An 18,202-nucleotide genomic window follows, 5' to 3' on the forward strand; every position below is an offset into this window, starting at 1 on the left:
TGCACTGAGGGCCTACTCAATCTGGCCACCTATCTCTTTGTCTGGACTCTGATGAATTAGTTCAGATCTTTCCTTACAATTACATATTATCTCAAAAGTACTCCAAGTTTGCCAGCACTGCTTCAAAATGAACAGAATGAAAGCTTCCCTATGCTAACACCTGCCCAGGGGCACCCCTGTTTACCTGCCCAGACTTTTGTGTGACTTCTGGGGTGTTCTCATCTCCCTAGGAACTTTCCCATCTTGGTGCAGAGGCTCTTGTCCTGTTGGCTTGCTCCAGCCTACAGTTCTACAGCAAAGAGGCAAAGGATCACTTGAATGCTACCTCAGGCTGAAAAAATGGAGTTTAGTTTTACTCTTCCAGCAGAAAACATAGTGTTTGTATGTAAACCTTAAGAAAGAGATATGTAAGGTTTGCTTGATGTAAATAACGTTCTCCACAGCCTCAGTCTCCTGACATAACAGTAATTGGTCCCCAGGAGGTCAGTGGCAGGGGACTGTGCCAATAACTGCACAGCAGAGCTGCACATCAGTGCCTGAAGAATGCACGTGTGACACGTGCCACGTGAGGAACATGCTCTTTTTCACACAGTGTAGGTGTTTCTCCCAGTAAAAGTCAGAAACCCATGCTGGCCTTGCACCAGAAATGTCCCAGTACTTCAACACTGGCATGCCACAGCTCTTCAAAATCATCTCTTTTTACAGAGGTATTTTTTTTCCTCTCTCTTTTTTCTTTTTCTTTTAAATAAGTCCAGCAGAATTCTCTACCTATTTTCCAATTTATGTACAAATGTGTGGGAGCTGAAGATCAGATGCTGTGAAAGGACAAAAAAACCATTTGGTGACAAGCAATGCATTCTAACGTGTTTTTGGAAAAAAGATGTTAGAAGATGCATGCATCTTACCCTATTCTTCCTTCCCATAAATCAAGGCCTAACAGAAGTTTTCTCACACTATTGTTAGCTGTGGTAAAAGAGGTAAAATTTTATTCCAGTGTGTTCAGATTCAAAGGATTAGAAGAAAGTTCCTTAAAAAACTATTTTGATCCTTCATATCCGAAATGGCAAGTTGGATGAGTCTGCCCACATAGAAAGTCTGGCCAGAGGATGAACTGTGGGTTGTAAGGGGCTGCTCCCCAACATTTTGCTGCTTCTTGGTCACACAGGCACACCATTTTTTCACATGGGTCTGTCAGGTTATCTGAAAAAGAAAATAAAGGATGAAAGATTCTATATTGGATCAAGGGGATAAGCAGTTGTAAGAGCAAGCAAGACTCTAATAGGGAATACAGGTCATGGGAGAAGGCAGAGGAGCCAAGTAACTCAGCAGCAGGGTTAGCTATCTGATTTCTTTGAGTCAAAATCTGCACAAGCTGACCCAAATCATATATATGATGCTATATATAATGTAATAATATAATGGTTGGACTGGATGATCCTGTGGGTCTTTTCCAACCTTAGTGATTCTATGATTCTAATAAAGTTGCATGACTACGTAAGTTGCATGACTACGTAAGGACCACAGAAGCAACTAGCTCATGTGGATGCAGTGCAAATGACTGATTTTCATTTAACAAATCCCATCCCACCTATAGGTATCTTAAAGCCATTAAGCACAGTGCTTCATTTATTTGAATCTGAATTTGAAATTGAATTTGAAAGGTGCTATAGATTATCTAACACCCTCCAAAGTCTGCACTAGGCAAAGTTTAAAGTGCAATTTCATGCCAGTGTGCACAGGTTTTGCTCCAAAACTAACTCTAATGAGTAGAAATCTTTCCAGATTTCACTGGACTTAGCTGGATCAACACTGTCTGATAAATACACAGAGTTCCTGTTTTTAAAGATTTTCTGAGGAGAATCATGTGTCTACAGCTAAAGTGTTTTAATGGACCTATTCACAAGGAGTCAGCAGTAAGTCCATTTCTTAACTGCCAACACCACCTGGTTTTCTCCCTGCCCTCTGCTTCTTGAGGTCTTCCTGTACTAATGTCAGTCTGAGAGTCTGGCTTGACAGCCAGTTCTGAGAGCACGGTGTTTTTTTGTTTTTTTTTTTTTTGAGCAGACCCCACAGCTCAAAGCTTTTTTTTTTTTTGTATTCCAGATATTTACCGTATTGAATTCACTTGTGTGATGGCCTATCTGGACTGAAATAAATGGTTTTGCTTTTTTTTTTTCCCCCTCCATTTCACAAGCAAAACCGCATAGCAGTAGCAAAACATGGAGAGAAGTCCCAGGTAAAAAGAGTTTCTGTTTAATTTACCTGAAAATATCTGTGTTTAGGATACAGTGCCAAGCCACAGGCATTTAATTTCCTCTTTCGTAGCATGTACAGTGAAACCAATTCTGTTTGTAATTTCTCTGGATATCATTCCTCTAGGTTCAGTGAATGTGCCTCAAAATATAACACTTCATTTGTTTTGTCTGAATTGGATAAGACGTCACACCTTCACACCTCAGTGAAACCTGCTGTAGCCTGAGGTAGGAAATGTCCCTTCAGAGAACATTTCCATTGTTCCTCTCCATCATGGATGTAAGAGAAAGTGAAGCTTGTTGGTTATTCAGGGATAACAGCTGTCAGTTGCTCATGGAGCCTTGCCTGGACATCAGATGAGGAATATAGGGCATTTATTTAACTAACACTTATTAAGCAGGCTAGAACAAGTGCAGCCCATTCTTACGGGATGGCATTGCATGTCTCATGTGTTTGATGGTAAGCTTTACATCTGCGATCAGGATCGTTCCCTCACATCAAAAACGAATAGTTACACATTGAAATAGCTAGCAGAAAATATCAGTTAGCTACAAAAACACAGAATGGATAAATCAGAGGGAGAGCAGCTATGTCCAGCAAAATATTCCTTAGCCAGTACCTAGTTTAATAAATTGTTCTTGAACTGGGAAAGGATATACTGCAAATGTGTTGTGCCACACCCTCTGTCTGCTGGCAGATTTTCAACTGCTCAGGGAAGCTGGGAATTGTACTAGAAGAATGTGATCTTCTAGCAAGGTAGAAATAATTCAGTTTTCAAGCAAGTAGCTTTGATAGCATGGGGACAGGTTTTACTCTCACACATTTCTTTTCAAACTTTCAAAGAGCTATACAAAAGATTTTACCATCAGGGACTTTTGGAAGATTTCAAAATAGAAGTGACAAATTCTAAGACTCAAATCATCTGGTGCATGTCAAAACAAACTGGTGTGTACTACTGACGGGCTGCTACTGTGCAATTCAAGACCTCTTTGACTGGTACCAGCTGTAGAGCTGAGCAAGCCTACACACACTGTGTGTGCCTGTGGCACTTGAAATCACTCAACTCCAAAAGCCTTAAAATCCCCACCTCTGAGGCAAACGAAACTTCTGTGTTAGTCTGTGTTTCTGTGGAGGAAGGAGGGAACTAACACAGGCTACTGTGTCCTTACCGCACCGCACGGCCTTCTGCTCGCACACCCACTGGTAGCTCTGTGCCTTTGGACTGCAGCCCTCTCTCTCTGCCTTGTCGTAGCAGCAGTCATGCCTGTGGCAGCACCTTAGGGAAAACAAAAGGCAGAGTTTGGGCTTGGGCATCCTGCATACTTTGCTCACTGGTGTTTTCAGGCACTGCAAGGTTACTCCGCTCACACGCTGGCATTTCTGAGTGCTCACTTGTCTTAGGGAGCATATTAATGCCATATTTGTCTCCATTAATACCATGTTTCTCCTTTCTCTAAGATTTTGTCTTCAGAAAAATGGGTGTGGCCAATCCCCAAATCACAGTAATCTGCCATACTGAAAGGAGCTGAAGCATTATGATGAGATGCGTGACCATGGCTCACCAGCTGAGGTTCAGATCATCTCACAATCTGGTGTCAGGATGTTTTTCACCTTCCTTGGCATCAGTCTAGCAGCTGGCTACAAACTCACCATCCTCAGAAGTGGGATTCATAGCAGTTGACTTTACAAGCATAAGCATAAAGGGACACAAGGGACTGATCTATGCTCCCTTCATGCATATCAAGAGCACAGTTCACATTATCATATTGCAGGGATCTAACATAGGTAAAAAACATCACATTTGAAAGTACTGATTGCTTGTCACTGACTGCCCACTTTGGAGGGCAGAAGGTGGCTAGCTCAGCTGTTGTCTGTACCACAAGACTACTCAGGAAGAAAATTTGCTCTGCCAAGTGCTTCAGAATATACAGAAAAACCTCATCCCACTTGAATTTTATTCCAGTAGTTTAGTGAAAGATTCAGCAGTTGAAGAAGTTCTATGATGGTTAACAAGGTTTGTTTCAGCAAGAGCAATAGGTCAAACGCTGGAGCTAGGGAAGAGCCATCTCCTGATTCCAGAAGCTGTCCCATGGGCACACTATGGAGGAATAACTCTAATAACTGGGAAGTGTTGAAGAAGGCTGGTCTTAGGGGGAAACAAAGACAGGAAGAATTTTAGAGAAGCTCCTAAGTCCTAGAGGCAAACCTCTTCATGACTTTCATGAGCTGGCAAAAGAGAGCAGAGCTGCCCATAGGTTACCAAATCCAGTTGAAGGCCTTGCTTGCTTCACAGTGTGAGGCCAATGTACCTGAAAGCAATGCACTCTGGGGTACACTATTATAACCCTCTGGAAAAAAGACAAAAACAAAACAATCCTGCAAGAAGAATAAAGCTCCCTGTGATCCACCACCAATGCATATTCTAATAAAATCACTGTGATTAGGTCAGGTAAATCATGAAGGAAACAAGAGTGTCAGACCAGCCAGATCAAACTCAGCTTTTGTGTAAACCCTGTGCTTATACACATGCTGAATTTAGAGTGCTGTGCTTTTCCTAATGACCAGAATGTTTAGCGGTTAAAGCAGCAATTTCATCCCACTGTTGAGTCTGCAAACTGAATGCTGCTTTTTCCTTTTCAGTTTGAAAAGACAAAATCAGTGTGATGATTTGATTGTGCTACTCACTGCACTTTGAAACCTAGAAATGTAAGTTAGCAGCAGCAGACTCATATCTACCTCTGTGCCATCTCCTCAAAGAATTTCAGAATGGAAATCAGCCTTACTGGATATAAATACCTATAGGTTTTCCTGTGAAGAGTGACAACAATCTCTGTAATTTAGCAGGTAAGCTTATTCAGCCCACAGAACCAGCTCTGTTGGGCATGATGGCAGTAACAGGATGTGGTTCAGAACTGTTGGTCCAGGAGAGCCTCACTCCTGGGCTTGCCCTGAAGATGCTGGAAAGGAGAAAAGAATTCACTGCTCTGTGGAAAGCTTGAAAGTCTCAGCTTTCTTCAACCCAAAGGGATGGAACTGCCCTTCAGGGAGAGCCAGAAGGAATAAACAGGAAAAAAATGTACAGAGAGAGATAGATCTTTGAAACGAGATCTTATTGGAGGTGGAAGATTGTCTATAAAATAGACACAGACAACAAAAGGAGAGCAGAAGAGGTGAGCCAGCTAGCAGAGAGAGCCAGCTGCTCTTTAGCTCTTAGTGAAAGTCGGGGCAGTTACATTAATTCTGCAGGGCCACAGGAACTGGGGCACAATTCTGCTTCCATTAACACTGTTTCCTCCTGCAGAGAGTGATACCAACACAAAGTGAGAAGACTTTCACCCATATTTTAGCTGCTTTGAAAAGACTGTCAAAATATGAAGAGTGAGAAAACTTATCATCCTTTTGCCATCTTCAGACATCTGTTCTATCTGGAAATGCCCCTTCCTGCATCTGGGTCAGAATGTGGTGTTGAACTATTAATAACCTGCTAATGCTCAGTCAGACTAATGCAAACAATGCCAGTCAACAGTATGGCAGAGCACTGGTCAATAATTATAAAAGACAAAAACAACTGGGTTCATCTAGTTAACAAACAACTAATACATCACCTGGTGGGATCAGACAGCCCTAGTGGCTACAGACAACTCTACTGGCCCAATCTGACCCCTGCAGTGAGCACAACTGCCTTTAAGGTAAGGATTTGCCACATTGTGTTTGTCATGTAAATAGCTCAGCCATTCCCCTGGTGCTTTAACCCTCCCCAAAAAAGAGAGGAAATCTCTGTGAGTTTGCCAGCACTTAGATGAGCCACATATGCCACCCTGCCCCTCATGTCACCAATGCTTTCAGGGAGATTGACCACTTTTGGGTCCTGCTCAGCAAAATGGGTTTTGCCTAAATACCTTTCCTTGGGGTTTCTATGTATTTGTTTTGTTTAAATGGGAATGTGGATGCTTCCTCCTGGGAAATCTCAAGCAGAAGGGTGGTGCCACGTCCATGTTGTGCACCAAGTCCTGTGCACCACGTTTCTAGGAGAAAAAATAAGGCCACAAGCCCAGGGAAATGCAGACATTATGGCAGCACTCCTTTCAGTTGTGATGCAGCAATGCAAGGAACAGAACTAGGAAGGAGAAACAAAACTATCAACATTATGGAAAAGAAATGCCATCATGACTTGAAGTGAAGAAACCGTGGAACAAAAGGAAAAACTGGCAATGCCGCATTGAAGTCTGAGTGTGGAATAAACTTATAAAATGATGACCCACTCAACAGCACCTTTTTTTCCTCCATGAAAGAGGGATGCTGAAAAGCATTTTAGCCCTGTCTAGACAGACGGACTGAATTACTCACAAGCAAATCACTCCTAGGTTTATTACTGAGACTCTTAAAACAGACATGACAAGGTGAGTCATTTCCAACTGTATGTGTCCTTCAAGGCCTGTAGCTCTGCCACTCCACATCTTTCTTCTCTAGAATTGCAAATATGGAAAATAGTGTGGTCACTGTAACTGGCATGGGATACTCAGCCACAATGATTTTTGCAGTATCAGAAGATTCCTCTGGTGAACACAGCCTGGAAACATTTATAACTAAATGTGGTGTGTCATTGCTGATTCTTCCTAGCTAAGAATCAAAAAAATCTTTCTTGTTTTCACCAAGCATTACTGCTATGCAACAATAATGAATGCTCTTAGAGCATCAAGCTTCCTAAATACCTAACTCTGGTATTTAGAGGCATTTCCATTTGCAGAGTTACCTTTTTCTGTCATTAGGACAAAATCCACACCCCATGGAAATCAAAGGCAGCAGAAACATCCACCAATGAATACCTGATCAGACGTTGCTCTCTGATTTTCAGAAGTATTGAGCACTTGCATCACCCAGAGTCACCTAAACCTGGTATCAGTGAGTGCCTGTGGAAAACAGCTTCTAGGTGACTCCATTTGGGCTGTCAGCAAATGAAGTATTCAAATTAGTGAAGTCATGTTTTACTTTAAAGAGTTGACTGTAAGAGTCTTGATGATAAGAGATTATAAAGGCTAACAAAAATGATGAACATGTTCACAATTACAGCTGTAGATTGTTACAAGCATATCAAGAGATACTATTGAAGATTAACAGTAATCCCTAGGCCTGAAACCTAGGACACACCATTGCCAGCTACTTGTTTTTTTCCTAAGTCTTGTACTATTTCAAGATAGCACCCATAAACCAAAGATGTGAAAAAATGGCTTTGGGAGGGAAACTTTCCCCTGCATTAATTAAGAGAGATGCATTAATTTAAATGGCTCCTTACTCCTTTACGCCCACAGAGGAACTGGCCATTAGCCCAGGCATCTTCTCTTACTTTTTTTTTTTAATGCAATGTCTCCAGGAGCTGGGCACCCTGGAAAGCTCACTCTGTCAGTTTCCTTTCCAGTGAGCTATGCATTGCCTTCCGTTCTGAGAAAAGCTGCTCTAGTGTGTGGATAACACCTGATTTGCTGACTGCAGATAAAAGCAGATAGAATTGTGTGCTCTGCCTTTGAGGTTTTAAACCAGACCAGAGTGCACATAAAGGGCTCAGAGCACACCAAAGTCCATCACATTAAAGATTTACATGTATGGTAACTGCAAAGTACAAGAAGCCTTTCATTGTAACATCTCATCAATTCATTTTTATTCTTGGAAATAAAAAGCACAGCATTCAGCAAGAAAAAGGGGAAGTACTATCATGTTCTAGACTGTTGTTTTTCTCGTCTTCATCACCTGTCTGTTTAAAGCAAATCAGACAACAAGTTTGATTAACTCCTTGCAAAATTCTAGATCCCTCCCAGAGGATGACCAGTAATATTCCCATCATTGCCATTTTCAGAATGAAGTGAAATGATCATTCAAACCTTTTAATCACTCCTATCTCTTCGGGTGGGGCTTGCTTTCTATGAATAAGATGTACTATTTAATGAGCTCATATCCTGGTTTCTTCCTTGCCCTCCACCCATATAGTACAAGGTCCCAGGAGCTCTGCTCTCATCCAGGAGGTGGCAAAGCCCTCATCCAAACACCAGATGGTACACGGCTCCTTGCTCATAGTTGACAAATACTAAATTTCCTCAGTAGTGAGTTTTTAGAGGCACAGGAGTACAGATAGGGAAGAATATGGAGATCTACACTGCTTTTGGACACACAGTTAAGGTTCTTCTTACCAGTCTGTTTTATCTTTAGGCCAGCCTCGTCCTCCCAGTCCACAGTAACATCCATAGCCAATATATGCCAAGGGAGACCGTCCCGTGCCACATGATATAGCTCCTGCCAATTCAATGAGTCCTCGGGTGCGTAGTGAATGGGATTTTGCCAAAGCACTTTTCCAAACTGCAAAGACAGGACATGGTTTCACACAAGGATTAAAAATATGCTGATTTTCTTAAAACCTTTACAGGGAGATTACTGGCCTTGACTAGTTATTTAGATGGAGCCCTGACAATCTAACTGGCCATTATGTTCACCCAGCAAAGGAAACTAATACGCAAACATACTCCACATAGGCAGCTCAGATAAGCCAGACCTGCTTGCTCTGGTGCACCAGTGAGACTGTAGCTAGCTTGCATCTGTGGCTAGCTTGCAATTTGAATCTATGATGTGCAAATCTGGGCATATAGAGTCTGAGAAGTTCATCTTGGTTGGGGTTACACAAGCTCCATGCAGAGTCAACTAGGGTTCACTGCGCCATAGAGTTCCCAACCTGGCAGAGCATATTGGCTGAGCCAGGATTCCAGGTGCATTGTGAAGCAGCAGAGAGCCAGCATACTGCCTGACTGCACCCAGATTCCACAGAAAAAAAAAAAAGAGGTTTCTCTGTTGCTCAACACACCTTGTATTATTCATGCTTTTCCTACATTCATGATATTTTAACTTGTTTTCCAGATCATACACAGCTGAGAGTACTACTAATTCTCATCCAGAAATAGCTGCAAGTCCTCAGGCCTGCAAGGCATACGTTGTCCAAGACAGAGGGCCTAAGATAGCTAGGATATGTGGATAATGGCTTTCTTGTGAGTATTTTGAAGTGCTGGTGACACGTACATTCGCTTCTGTTACTACAGTCCATTTAAGTCATAATGCTAAGTTGACTGCATGAATATGGGAAAAAAAAAACAGGAAAAAACAAGAAGTTCTTTGTTAATTGTAGTTCAGACAACCACCTAAGCCAGTCTGGAGTTTTTTTGAGTTACAGGTCTTTCAAATAATATCGTGATTTCAAGTGTTTAATTTTTTTTTTTTTTTTTTAAAAAGAACCACTGACTCAGTTGCAGAAACTGTTACAGAAACCAAGAGTCTCTGCCACAAACACATAAATCACTTTGAAGCTTGATAGGAGCTTTGATGCTTATCACAATAACAATGGCAACAAACAGCAGCAATTAGTGATTACCCTCCTGGGCTCACAATGAACTACAAAGTGTACTTTGGGCTCTACCAAAATGCACCACAGACCATCCCCATTAAGGCTGAGCTACTTACTGCTGGCACCAAACCCCTTGGGGATGCTGCCAGGCTCCCCAGCATTGGCCCCACTGCCCCCTGGCTGTGGGATTTCCTGAGCATAGGATGGGGCTCTCAGCATTTTGGGGACCTGAAGGAGCTCACACCACAGAGCAGGGCTTTGACCCTGAGCTTGACCTCTTCATAGTGCTGTACAAACACGGGCTAATTAATCCCCTAAACCACTCGGGGACTCAATACTATTATTGAAACTGTTACTTTCCTTTTAAAACCCAGCCATCTAATCCCCTCTCTTGGGCCTCTCCCCTCTCTTACTCCAGCTCACTTCCTGGGCTTCATCCAAACCCCTCTGAAGGCAATGTGGGTCTGTCCCCATTACTGTCAATCCATCCATTTGCTCCCCTCTGCTAATGGTGGGCTTGCAGCCCAGCCCCCAGTGCTTCTGTCATCATTTTACCCCAGCAGCTGGCTGCAGCCAGCTCAGAAGGGAGCAAAGCCCCTGTCTCAGTCCTTCACACAGCCTCCTTATGTTTCCAGTGCACTCCTCAGGGATTAAATGCACATTCCTGAAAAAGTAACAGCTCCCCTCACCTGAACACTACTTGAGTGTTCAGTTTTTGTGCTAAAAAACACATTAAACCCATGTTGTTTGAAACTGAAGTGGTAGCCTGTTTCCCTTGCCCAAACAGTGGACACTTCACAGTCAGCAGCAAGCTGCAGGTCTGCCACAGGTAACGCCACCAAAAAACTGCTGAACTGCTCTGGATTTCAGGCAGAAAAAATTGCACTTCTACAACCTGCTTTAGATTGCAGACCTAAAAATTTTCCAACAGAAACAGATATGTCTTTGTAGGTGTTCAACCTTCTTCCTGAGAAGGAGCTTGGTTTATTTTTCAGCCATCTTTCCTGACCTTTTAAGGTGGGACCACTCAGCCTGGAAACAGAGGCTGGTGTAAGGTAACTGTGCCTCACCCAGAAGAAAGACCATTCTTCTTTTGGGGATATCTCCAAGGATCAAGGAACTGTAATTACAGCACAGAGCTAGTTATGAAAGCAGAGAAAAGGACCCAGGGGGAATTGAGTCCAGAAGAACGCCTTAGGCTTTGCTCCTTGAGAGTTTGATATAATTGAGATATTCAGGCAGCATCTGATGTTTCTGCCTTATCCTTTGAAATCTGGGTGGGCTTTGAGCTGGCAGCGAGATACTCTAGCTGATGGTTGGCCTTAGAAAGCACATTTCACTATCCAAGTGTTCAGCTAATAACTGGAGCAGAACCAAAACTGCATCTTCTATGCTGGGCAGCTAAGCCAATTGTGGAATCCGGAGAGAACCTAAGTCTCCCCAGCAGCCTGAAATCAGCCACATCCCTATTAAAGTATGGTCTATCATTACCTGTACAATGAATGGGGAACCTCAGCAGGAAGCATACCTGCAAGGAGACGAGAGGAGGTAGGTCTGACAACTTAAATCTGCTATTTCCTTTTGAGACAAGCAGCCTTTGTTGTAGATTAAGGCAATGTTGTTTGTTTGTTTGATTTTCAAACAGTGCTACAGATATAGCCCACTGAAGACAAGTAGACATAACAGTCTCAAAGGGTGGAAATTCTAGTTTGCCAAGCACAAGGAAGGATAAACAGTTGATCACAGATATGCAAAAAATGAGGGAGAAAGAAACAATTTAGCCACAAGTATGGCAAACATACAGTGACATGTTGATATAAAAAAAAGGATGAGAAAGTGTCCTATAAATCACTTTTGGGTTTCTTTAAGGCATAACTGCATACTAAAAAAAATACACCTATCATTATGGAGACAAGATTAAAGCAGGACAGCAGCTATTCCTTCCCAGATCTATAGCCCTCCACTCCACAATATACATTCCCAGTATATTACAGCTGAAATGCAGTAATCAATTAGATACTGTAAAGAAAAATGTTTTTGTTTTTTTTAACAGCTGTGTGTAAATAACCTCAGTTCCATTCAAGATGTACTTGCTTTGCAAAGGATCGCCAGGCACCTAGTTCTGTGCAGAATTAAAATAGAGGCCTTTGTGTAAATTCTGTCTGTGTGCTTATGGGCATGAACCCCAACAGGGATAGCACGGGTAGAACCTCAGACAATTTACTGTCACACTGCTATTGCATGTAAGGTCTTTATGTTAGCAGACATTCATTGCTTTTCCTAAAGGATTTTTTTTTTTTTTCCTTTATTTTGTATGAAAGGAAAGCCATGTTGGATGGGGCTCTGGGTAGCCTGATCCATCCAGCCTGATCCCTAGTGGGTGGCAACCCTGCCTACAGTAAGGGGCTGAAAATGGGTGGGCTTTGAAGTCCTTTCCAACCCAACCATACTGTGATTCTATGAAGACGGCTCACAGCAGAAACTGGTATAGAAAGAAGGCACTTCTGCAAAGAAACACCAACACCAGCAACCTTGTAGCAGAAAACTATCCTCAAAAGAAAGGGATCTATGTTTTTGCTACTGAAACCACCATGGAAACAAAACAGGCACACAGCTTGCTTACACAGTCTGGCACTACGAAGTTGAAGAGGAAAAAAAAAAGGCAGTTCTTTTTACTCTGCCAAATACTATGGGTGAAGTAGGCAAAGCTGGCAGCAAGGGAAGAAGCTGCCCAGGGCAGGGGTTGCGGGGGTGGGAAGGGATGAAGGGATGAAGTGTGAATGCAGCACTCACCTGCCTGCAGCAGAAGCAGTAGCAGCAGCTGCCAGCCCATTGGCAGAGCTCCTCGGTACCAGTACGATGCTGTACTGGTGTTCAGCAGCCCAGTGCTGCCAAGCAAACGGAGGTGTGGGCGCGTTCAACAGCCCTCCTCTTCCAGGGTTTTTATGCATATACATCTGCCTGCGTCCGCCTGCAAGAGAGAAACACTCCCTCCTGTGACTTCTCTCAGTCCCAGCCCAGTAGCAGACCTCCCCAAAGGGCTCCCTGCCGTGCCGCTGAGGGCTGCCCCTGTGTCCGTGCCAGTGGCTCCAGGAGGGGCTGGCATCCCCAAGGCAGCCCCAGCATTAAGCTGCATTCCTTCATTAAGCTGTTTTCTTACAGACCCTGGTTAACCTCTGAGTGGCTTCGGAAAAGGGAAGCTTACCACTGCCCTGCCTGTGGCTTGGGCTTTTCTGCTGCAGCATCCAGCTGACAAGGATTCTGCCTTTTTATAGCTCATTCTTTCAGGGTATTTATATATTTATATAAAAACTATATATAAAGATTATTTTTCATATTTAAAAAAGAAAACTATAAACATCTAACAGAAAAATAATCCTGTTAGATACAAATATCTAATTATAAACTGACCAACACAGCTAATTCTGAGCTACTCCTGAGGCAAAAATACCCACTATTGCTGCACCTATTACTGCACCTGACCAATACCAACCAATTTCCTGAACACTCCCCAGTACGTGGGTCCCAACCACAGACAGTGGTTCGGATCAGGTCCTAAGGGCTGAGCTGGCATATACTGAGTTCACGCCAGTTGCTGCAGCCACTGCCTCTGCAGTCAGGCTGCCTGCAACAGGCTGCTCCACTGGGAGAGGGAAAGAAAAAGAAAGCTGTCAGCCTGTCCCTGAGGCACCTCTTGATGACATTCACTGTGGTAAAGCTGTGCCTCCCTGCTTAATGGTGTGCTTCTAAATGTTTGCTTGCTAAACATTGGCATTTGAATCAAAGGTCAGTGGCAAGTGGCTTATTTGGGCTTCCTTTTTCTGAGCACAGTCTGGCTGCAGCTGCAATCTTTTCTGGGCAAGTTTTCAGGACATGGTTGTATACTGGGTGCCTGTTGTGACACAGGGCTGAGACAACAGAGGTAGGCAAAATAGGCACAGCAACAGAAACGCAGGGCACGGACTTCCCCAGTCACGCAACTCTTCTTCACTCAGAGCTCAGACAGGCGAGTACAATCCTGCAGTGACTGTGAGCCTGAAATCTCACCTGAAGGCCCACCACTACCTCTGCCGTGGGCCGTATGCTTGAACCAGGAAAGGGACAAAAGCCATGGGAGGACAGCACCCAACCACATGGTCACATGCAGTCTCAAAATGCCCAAGAGTAGCCGTGCAGCTTATTCTTCCTTCCTTGGAAATTCCCTCAGGTAATTAGACTGAAGCGGTAATTTGAAATCCTAGTTGAGCTACTGCTGGCTAATATTTAACCTCTCAGTTAAATAAGGAAGGAGGATGTTAAAGGTTTGGTGTCCCTAACTCCTAGGGCTTCACGGATGCAGATCATCAAAACAGGAAGCGCAAATAGGGTAGAAGCTCTAAAGAATCATGTGGAGGCAGACTGAACAAGGCAGCCATTAGAGTGAGTTCCAGTGGCAGACACCTGAGAGGTCACCATCTTCAGTGGGGACCAAAGGAGTGGTGTGGCAGATTACTTACTGGATTCTCAGGGTTCCTAAGCCAGGAGATGAACTAGAAACTGCACAGTGCCTAAATAACTGAGAAAAATACAGACTGCATGTCATATCTTGTCCTGGTATCTTAGAGGCTCCTTGTCTACGTGGTCTGTTGTTTGGTTTGCACTCTACCTCCAGTCTGCAACACAAAAGTTGACTTTCTAAACAAGGAAATCAGGGACCAGGATAAATAGTAGCCAACACTCACTTGTTAAAATAGCTGTGCACACCCAAAGGGGAGCTCCACTGAGCCTCCGGCAGAAAAATGAACTCAGAGACAGTAACCTGCTACTTAACTCTGATGGACTGTCCGTCACTGTAAGCAATCTGCAAAGCCAGTTTGAGTGCTCAAACCATTTATTCTACGGCTTGGACATATTTGAGTCATTTACGTTTGAAATGTACATTTAATGTTTTTATTTCAAAGACTTCCTGAATTACAAACCTGATCAAAAAGGCATTATAATATTCAGATCACAGTTTCATTCTATTCTTCACTTTCTCATACTCCCCTCCTCTGGAAATATTAGTGTTTTTCCCCAGATCAGCAATAAACACAAAATAAAGAAATACAGACTCCTGACAGCCAAGTGTATTTGCCATGTTTTCAGAAGAATTAAAGTATTGTTTCCTTGTGATTACTTCACATTGCAGATTGGTTGAATTTGTTATCTGTACAATTATTGATTGCTGCTGCCAAAGTTAATTAACATATGAACAAAGAGTATCAAATTAAGTGCTAAGCATGGTCTCACCATGCTATAGTAAGCACATTGGGATCATTAGGACATTTCTATAATTGCTTAGGGAAAATAAATGAATTCCCTTGTTTCACTTTCTTCATGTGCATTTTGTATGTTACTCTACTTGAACCTTGCTAGTAACAGAAGGCAGCACATGAGGGTATTGGTTATCATCTCAACAAACTGAGCTATACAGACAGGTCACCAGTTCTCCAAAACTGCATATAGAATAAATTCACTATGAGTCTCATTTGACTTACTTGGGTTAATTAGTCTACACAATCTGAGAGCTGTTCAGGTGAAATAGCTCTGTAGGAAGAAAATAGAAATCGATTGGTTTGCACCATCAAAGCAGCTGGCCCTCCATTTCTTCTTGGGTGCAGGGATGAAACTATTACATGCTCTTGAGCTTCCCGTTATTGAAAATTACTATTAGAGATGGTCTTCATATAAAGGGAAGAAAAAATTACAAGAACTACACAATACTTAATGATATTTACCTGATGATTTTTGAGATGTATGTTCTTGTAGAAGCAAGGCTGCCCTTGATCCCATACAGACTGCTCTTCAGATGAAATACCAAGCCACTTCTGTGGGTTTCAGCACCAATATCAAGGTGAAGCCTCTGCAACGCTGAGGTTTCTTCAATGCAATGTATATTAGTGATTCTGTCCCTCCAAAATACTGGTGTATAGGAGCATGACAGAAGAGACTCAGAAACAGAGAGCAACAGGTTTGTGTAGAGGCAGTGTATAATCAAAGAATATTGAGATGTTATAATTATGAAATAAACAAGAGAGTTAGGCAAAGCAGGTTATAATAACAAAAAGAGAATAGACAGGATGCTCACCCGTATCCTGGGCTCACTTATGAAAATCCAACAGAGTGGATCTCCAAAAGAGATAATTCCCCACTGGTTGCCAGCTCTTAAATGATCTAGGAGAGGTGGAGCCAGACTCCACCCCTACCAGCAGCACAGGTGAATTGCCTTCACCTGAGCTCCTGTGGCTGACTCATTGCTTGCCTCAAGTGATCAATCAGGGGTTCAGGCCATGACTCAGCAGTTCCCATACAGACAGTTAGAAGATGAAGCCAGCCAGTGAAATAAGCTCCATATTGCCTATTAAGAGGGAGAAGAAAAACTTCTAGGACTGCCATAAAGTTCGTGCAGGGAAGTTAGGCAGTAGAGTTAATACAGCAACATAATAAACATTGTCTAATATGTTTCTTGAATGAAAGGCCTGCTCAGGATTTATTGACAATACAACCTTGTCAGATTTAGATGAAGACAGAATTGTTTCCAGGTTACAACTGAGACACAAGAGAAATTCTTACAGTGTCTACTGATCTGTAAGTGCCAGATACGCAGCACCTCAGGCTTCACAGCTACAGTGCCCCGGGGTCTTACCTTCATGGTGATATCACCAAAAAGAGAAGCCTGAGAAGTGCAGAAGGGAGAAATGTTGTAAGACAGGCTAGCTCAAAGAAGAGACACGCCCTCCAGAAACTGTCAGGGTTTGGGGAACACTGCCTAACCTAGAGAAACTGTCAGAGCAAAGGGGTCGTATTCCCTCAAAAGACTTAAGGCTGAAACAACATTTAACCACAGGCTGCAGGATATCAGAAATGCAGCATGCACGGAAATAACGGAAATAACGGAAATAACGGAAATAACGGAAATAACGGAAATAACGGAAATAACGGAAATAACGGAAATAACGGAAATAACGGAAATAACGGAAATAACGGAAATAACGGAAATAACGGAAATAACGGAAATAACGGAAATAACGGAAATAACGGAAATAACGGAAATAACGGAAATAACGGAAATAACGGAAATAACGGAAATAACGGAAATAACGGAAATAACGGAAATAACGGAAATAACGGAAATAACGGAAATAACGGAAATAACGGAAATAACGGAAATAACGGAAATAACGGAAATAACGGAAATAACGGAAATAACGGAAATAACGGAAATAACGGAAATAACGGAAATAACGGAAATAACGGAAATAACGGAAATAACGGAAATAACGGAAATAACGGAAATAACGGAAATAACGGAAATAACGGAAATAACGGAAATAACGGAAATAACGGAAATAACGGAAATAACGGAAATAACGGAAATAACGGAAATAACGGAAATAACGGAAATAACGGAAATAACGGAAATAACGGAAATAACGGAAATAACGGAAATAACGGAAATAACGGAAATAACGGAAATAACGGAAATAACGGAAATAACGGAAATAACGGAAATAACGGAAATAACGGAAATAACGGAAATAACGGAAATAACGGAAATAACGGAAATAACGGAAATAACGGAAATAACGGAAATAACGGAAATAACGGAAATAACGGAAATAACGGAAATAACGGAAATAACGGAAATAACGGAAATAACGGAAATAACGGAAATAACGGAAATAACGGAAATAACGGAAATAACGGAAATAACGGAAATAACGGAAATAACGGAAATAACGGAAATAACGGAAATAACGGAAATAACGGAAATAACGGAAATAACGGAAATAACGGAAATAACGGAAATAACGGAAATAACGGAAATAACGGAAATAACGGAAATAACGGAAATAACGGAAATAACGGAAATAACGGAAATAACGGAAATAACGGAAATAACGGAAATAACGGAAATAACGGAAATAACGGAAATAACGGAAATAACGGAAATAACGGAAATAACGGAAATAACGGAAATAACGGAAATAACGGAAATAACGGAAATAACGGAAATAACGGAAATAACGGAAATAACGGAAATAACGGAAATAACGGAAATAACGGAAATAACGGAAATAACGGAAATAACGGAAATAACGGAAATAACGGAAATAACGGAAATAACGGAAATAACGGAAATAACGGAAATAACGGAAATAACGGAAATAACGGAAATAACGGAAATAACGGAAATAACGGAAATAACGGAAATAACGGAAATAACGGAAATAACGGAAATAACGGAAATAACGGAAATAACGGAAATAACGGAAATAACGGAAATAACGGAAATAACGGAAATAACGGAAATAACGGAAATAACGGAAATAACGGAAATAACGGAAATAACGGAAATAACGGAAATAACGGAAATAACGGAAATAACGGAAATAACGGAAATAACGGAAATAACGGAAATAACGGAAATAACGGAAATAACGGAAATAACGGAAATAACGGAAATAACGGAAATAACGGAAATAACGGAAATAACGGAAATAACGGAAATAACGGAAATAACGGAAATAACGGAAATAACGGAAATAA

The 18,202-nt window shown here is 42.0% G+C and overlaps 1 protein-coding gene across 6 annotated transcripts; it reads right to left on the reverse strand.

Annotated features, from left to right (window-relative positions):
- Positions 1–973: 973 nt before the first annotated feature.
- Positions 974–15,080, reverse strand: LOC116242352 (phospholipase A2-like). 6 transcript variants are annotated; one of them, XM_090150822.1, is made up of 5 exons: positions 14,131–15,080; positions 12,428–12,605; positions 8,436–8,601; positions 3,423–3,529; positions 974–1,200 (listed from the first exon to the last, which is right to left on the reverse strand). In XM_090150822.1, the coding sequence occupies exons 2-5, from the start codon at positions 12,465–12,467 to the stop codon at positions 1,037–1,039; spliced, it is 477 nt and encodes a 158-aa protein (XP_090006948.1). In that variant the 5' UTR covers positions 12,468–12,605; positions 14,131–15,080; the 3' UTR covers positions 974–1,036. The 6 variants fall into 6 exon arrangements, with proteins under 6 accessions (XP_090006948.1, XP_090006964.1, XP_090006954.1 ...); XM_090150838.1 differs by lacking the exon at positions 14,131–15,080 and adding an exon at positions 13,326–13,771; XM_090150828.1 differs by lacking the exon at positions 14,131–15,080 and adding an exon at positions 13,128–13,771.
- Positions 15,081–18,202: the final 3,122 nt, after the last annotated feature.

This window comes from Phasianus colchicus, chromosome 1 (genome assembly GCF_987193195.1).
Source record: "Phasianus colchicus chromosome 1, bPhaCol1.hap1.1, whole genome shotgun sequence".
NCBI classification, from domain to species: Eukaryota; Metazoa; Chordata; class Aves; order Galliformes; family Phasianidae; genus Phasianus; species Phasianus colchicus.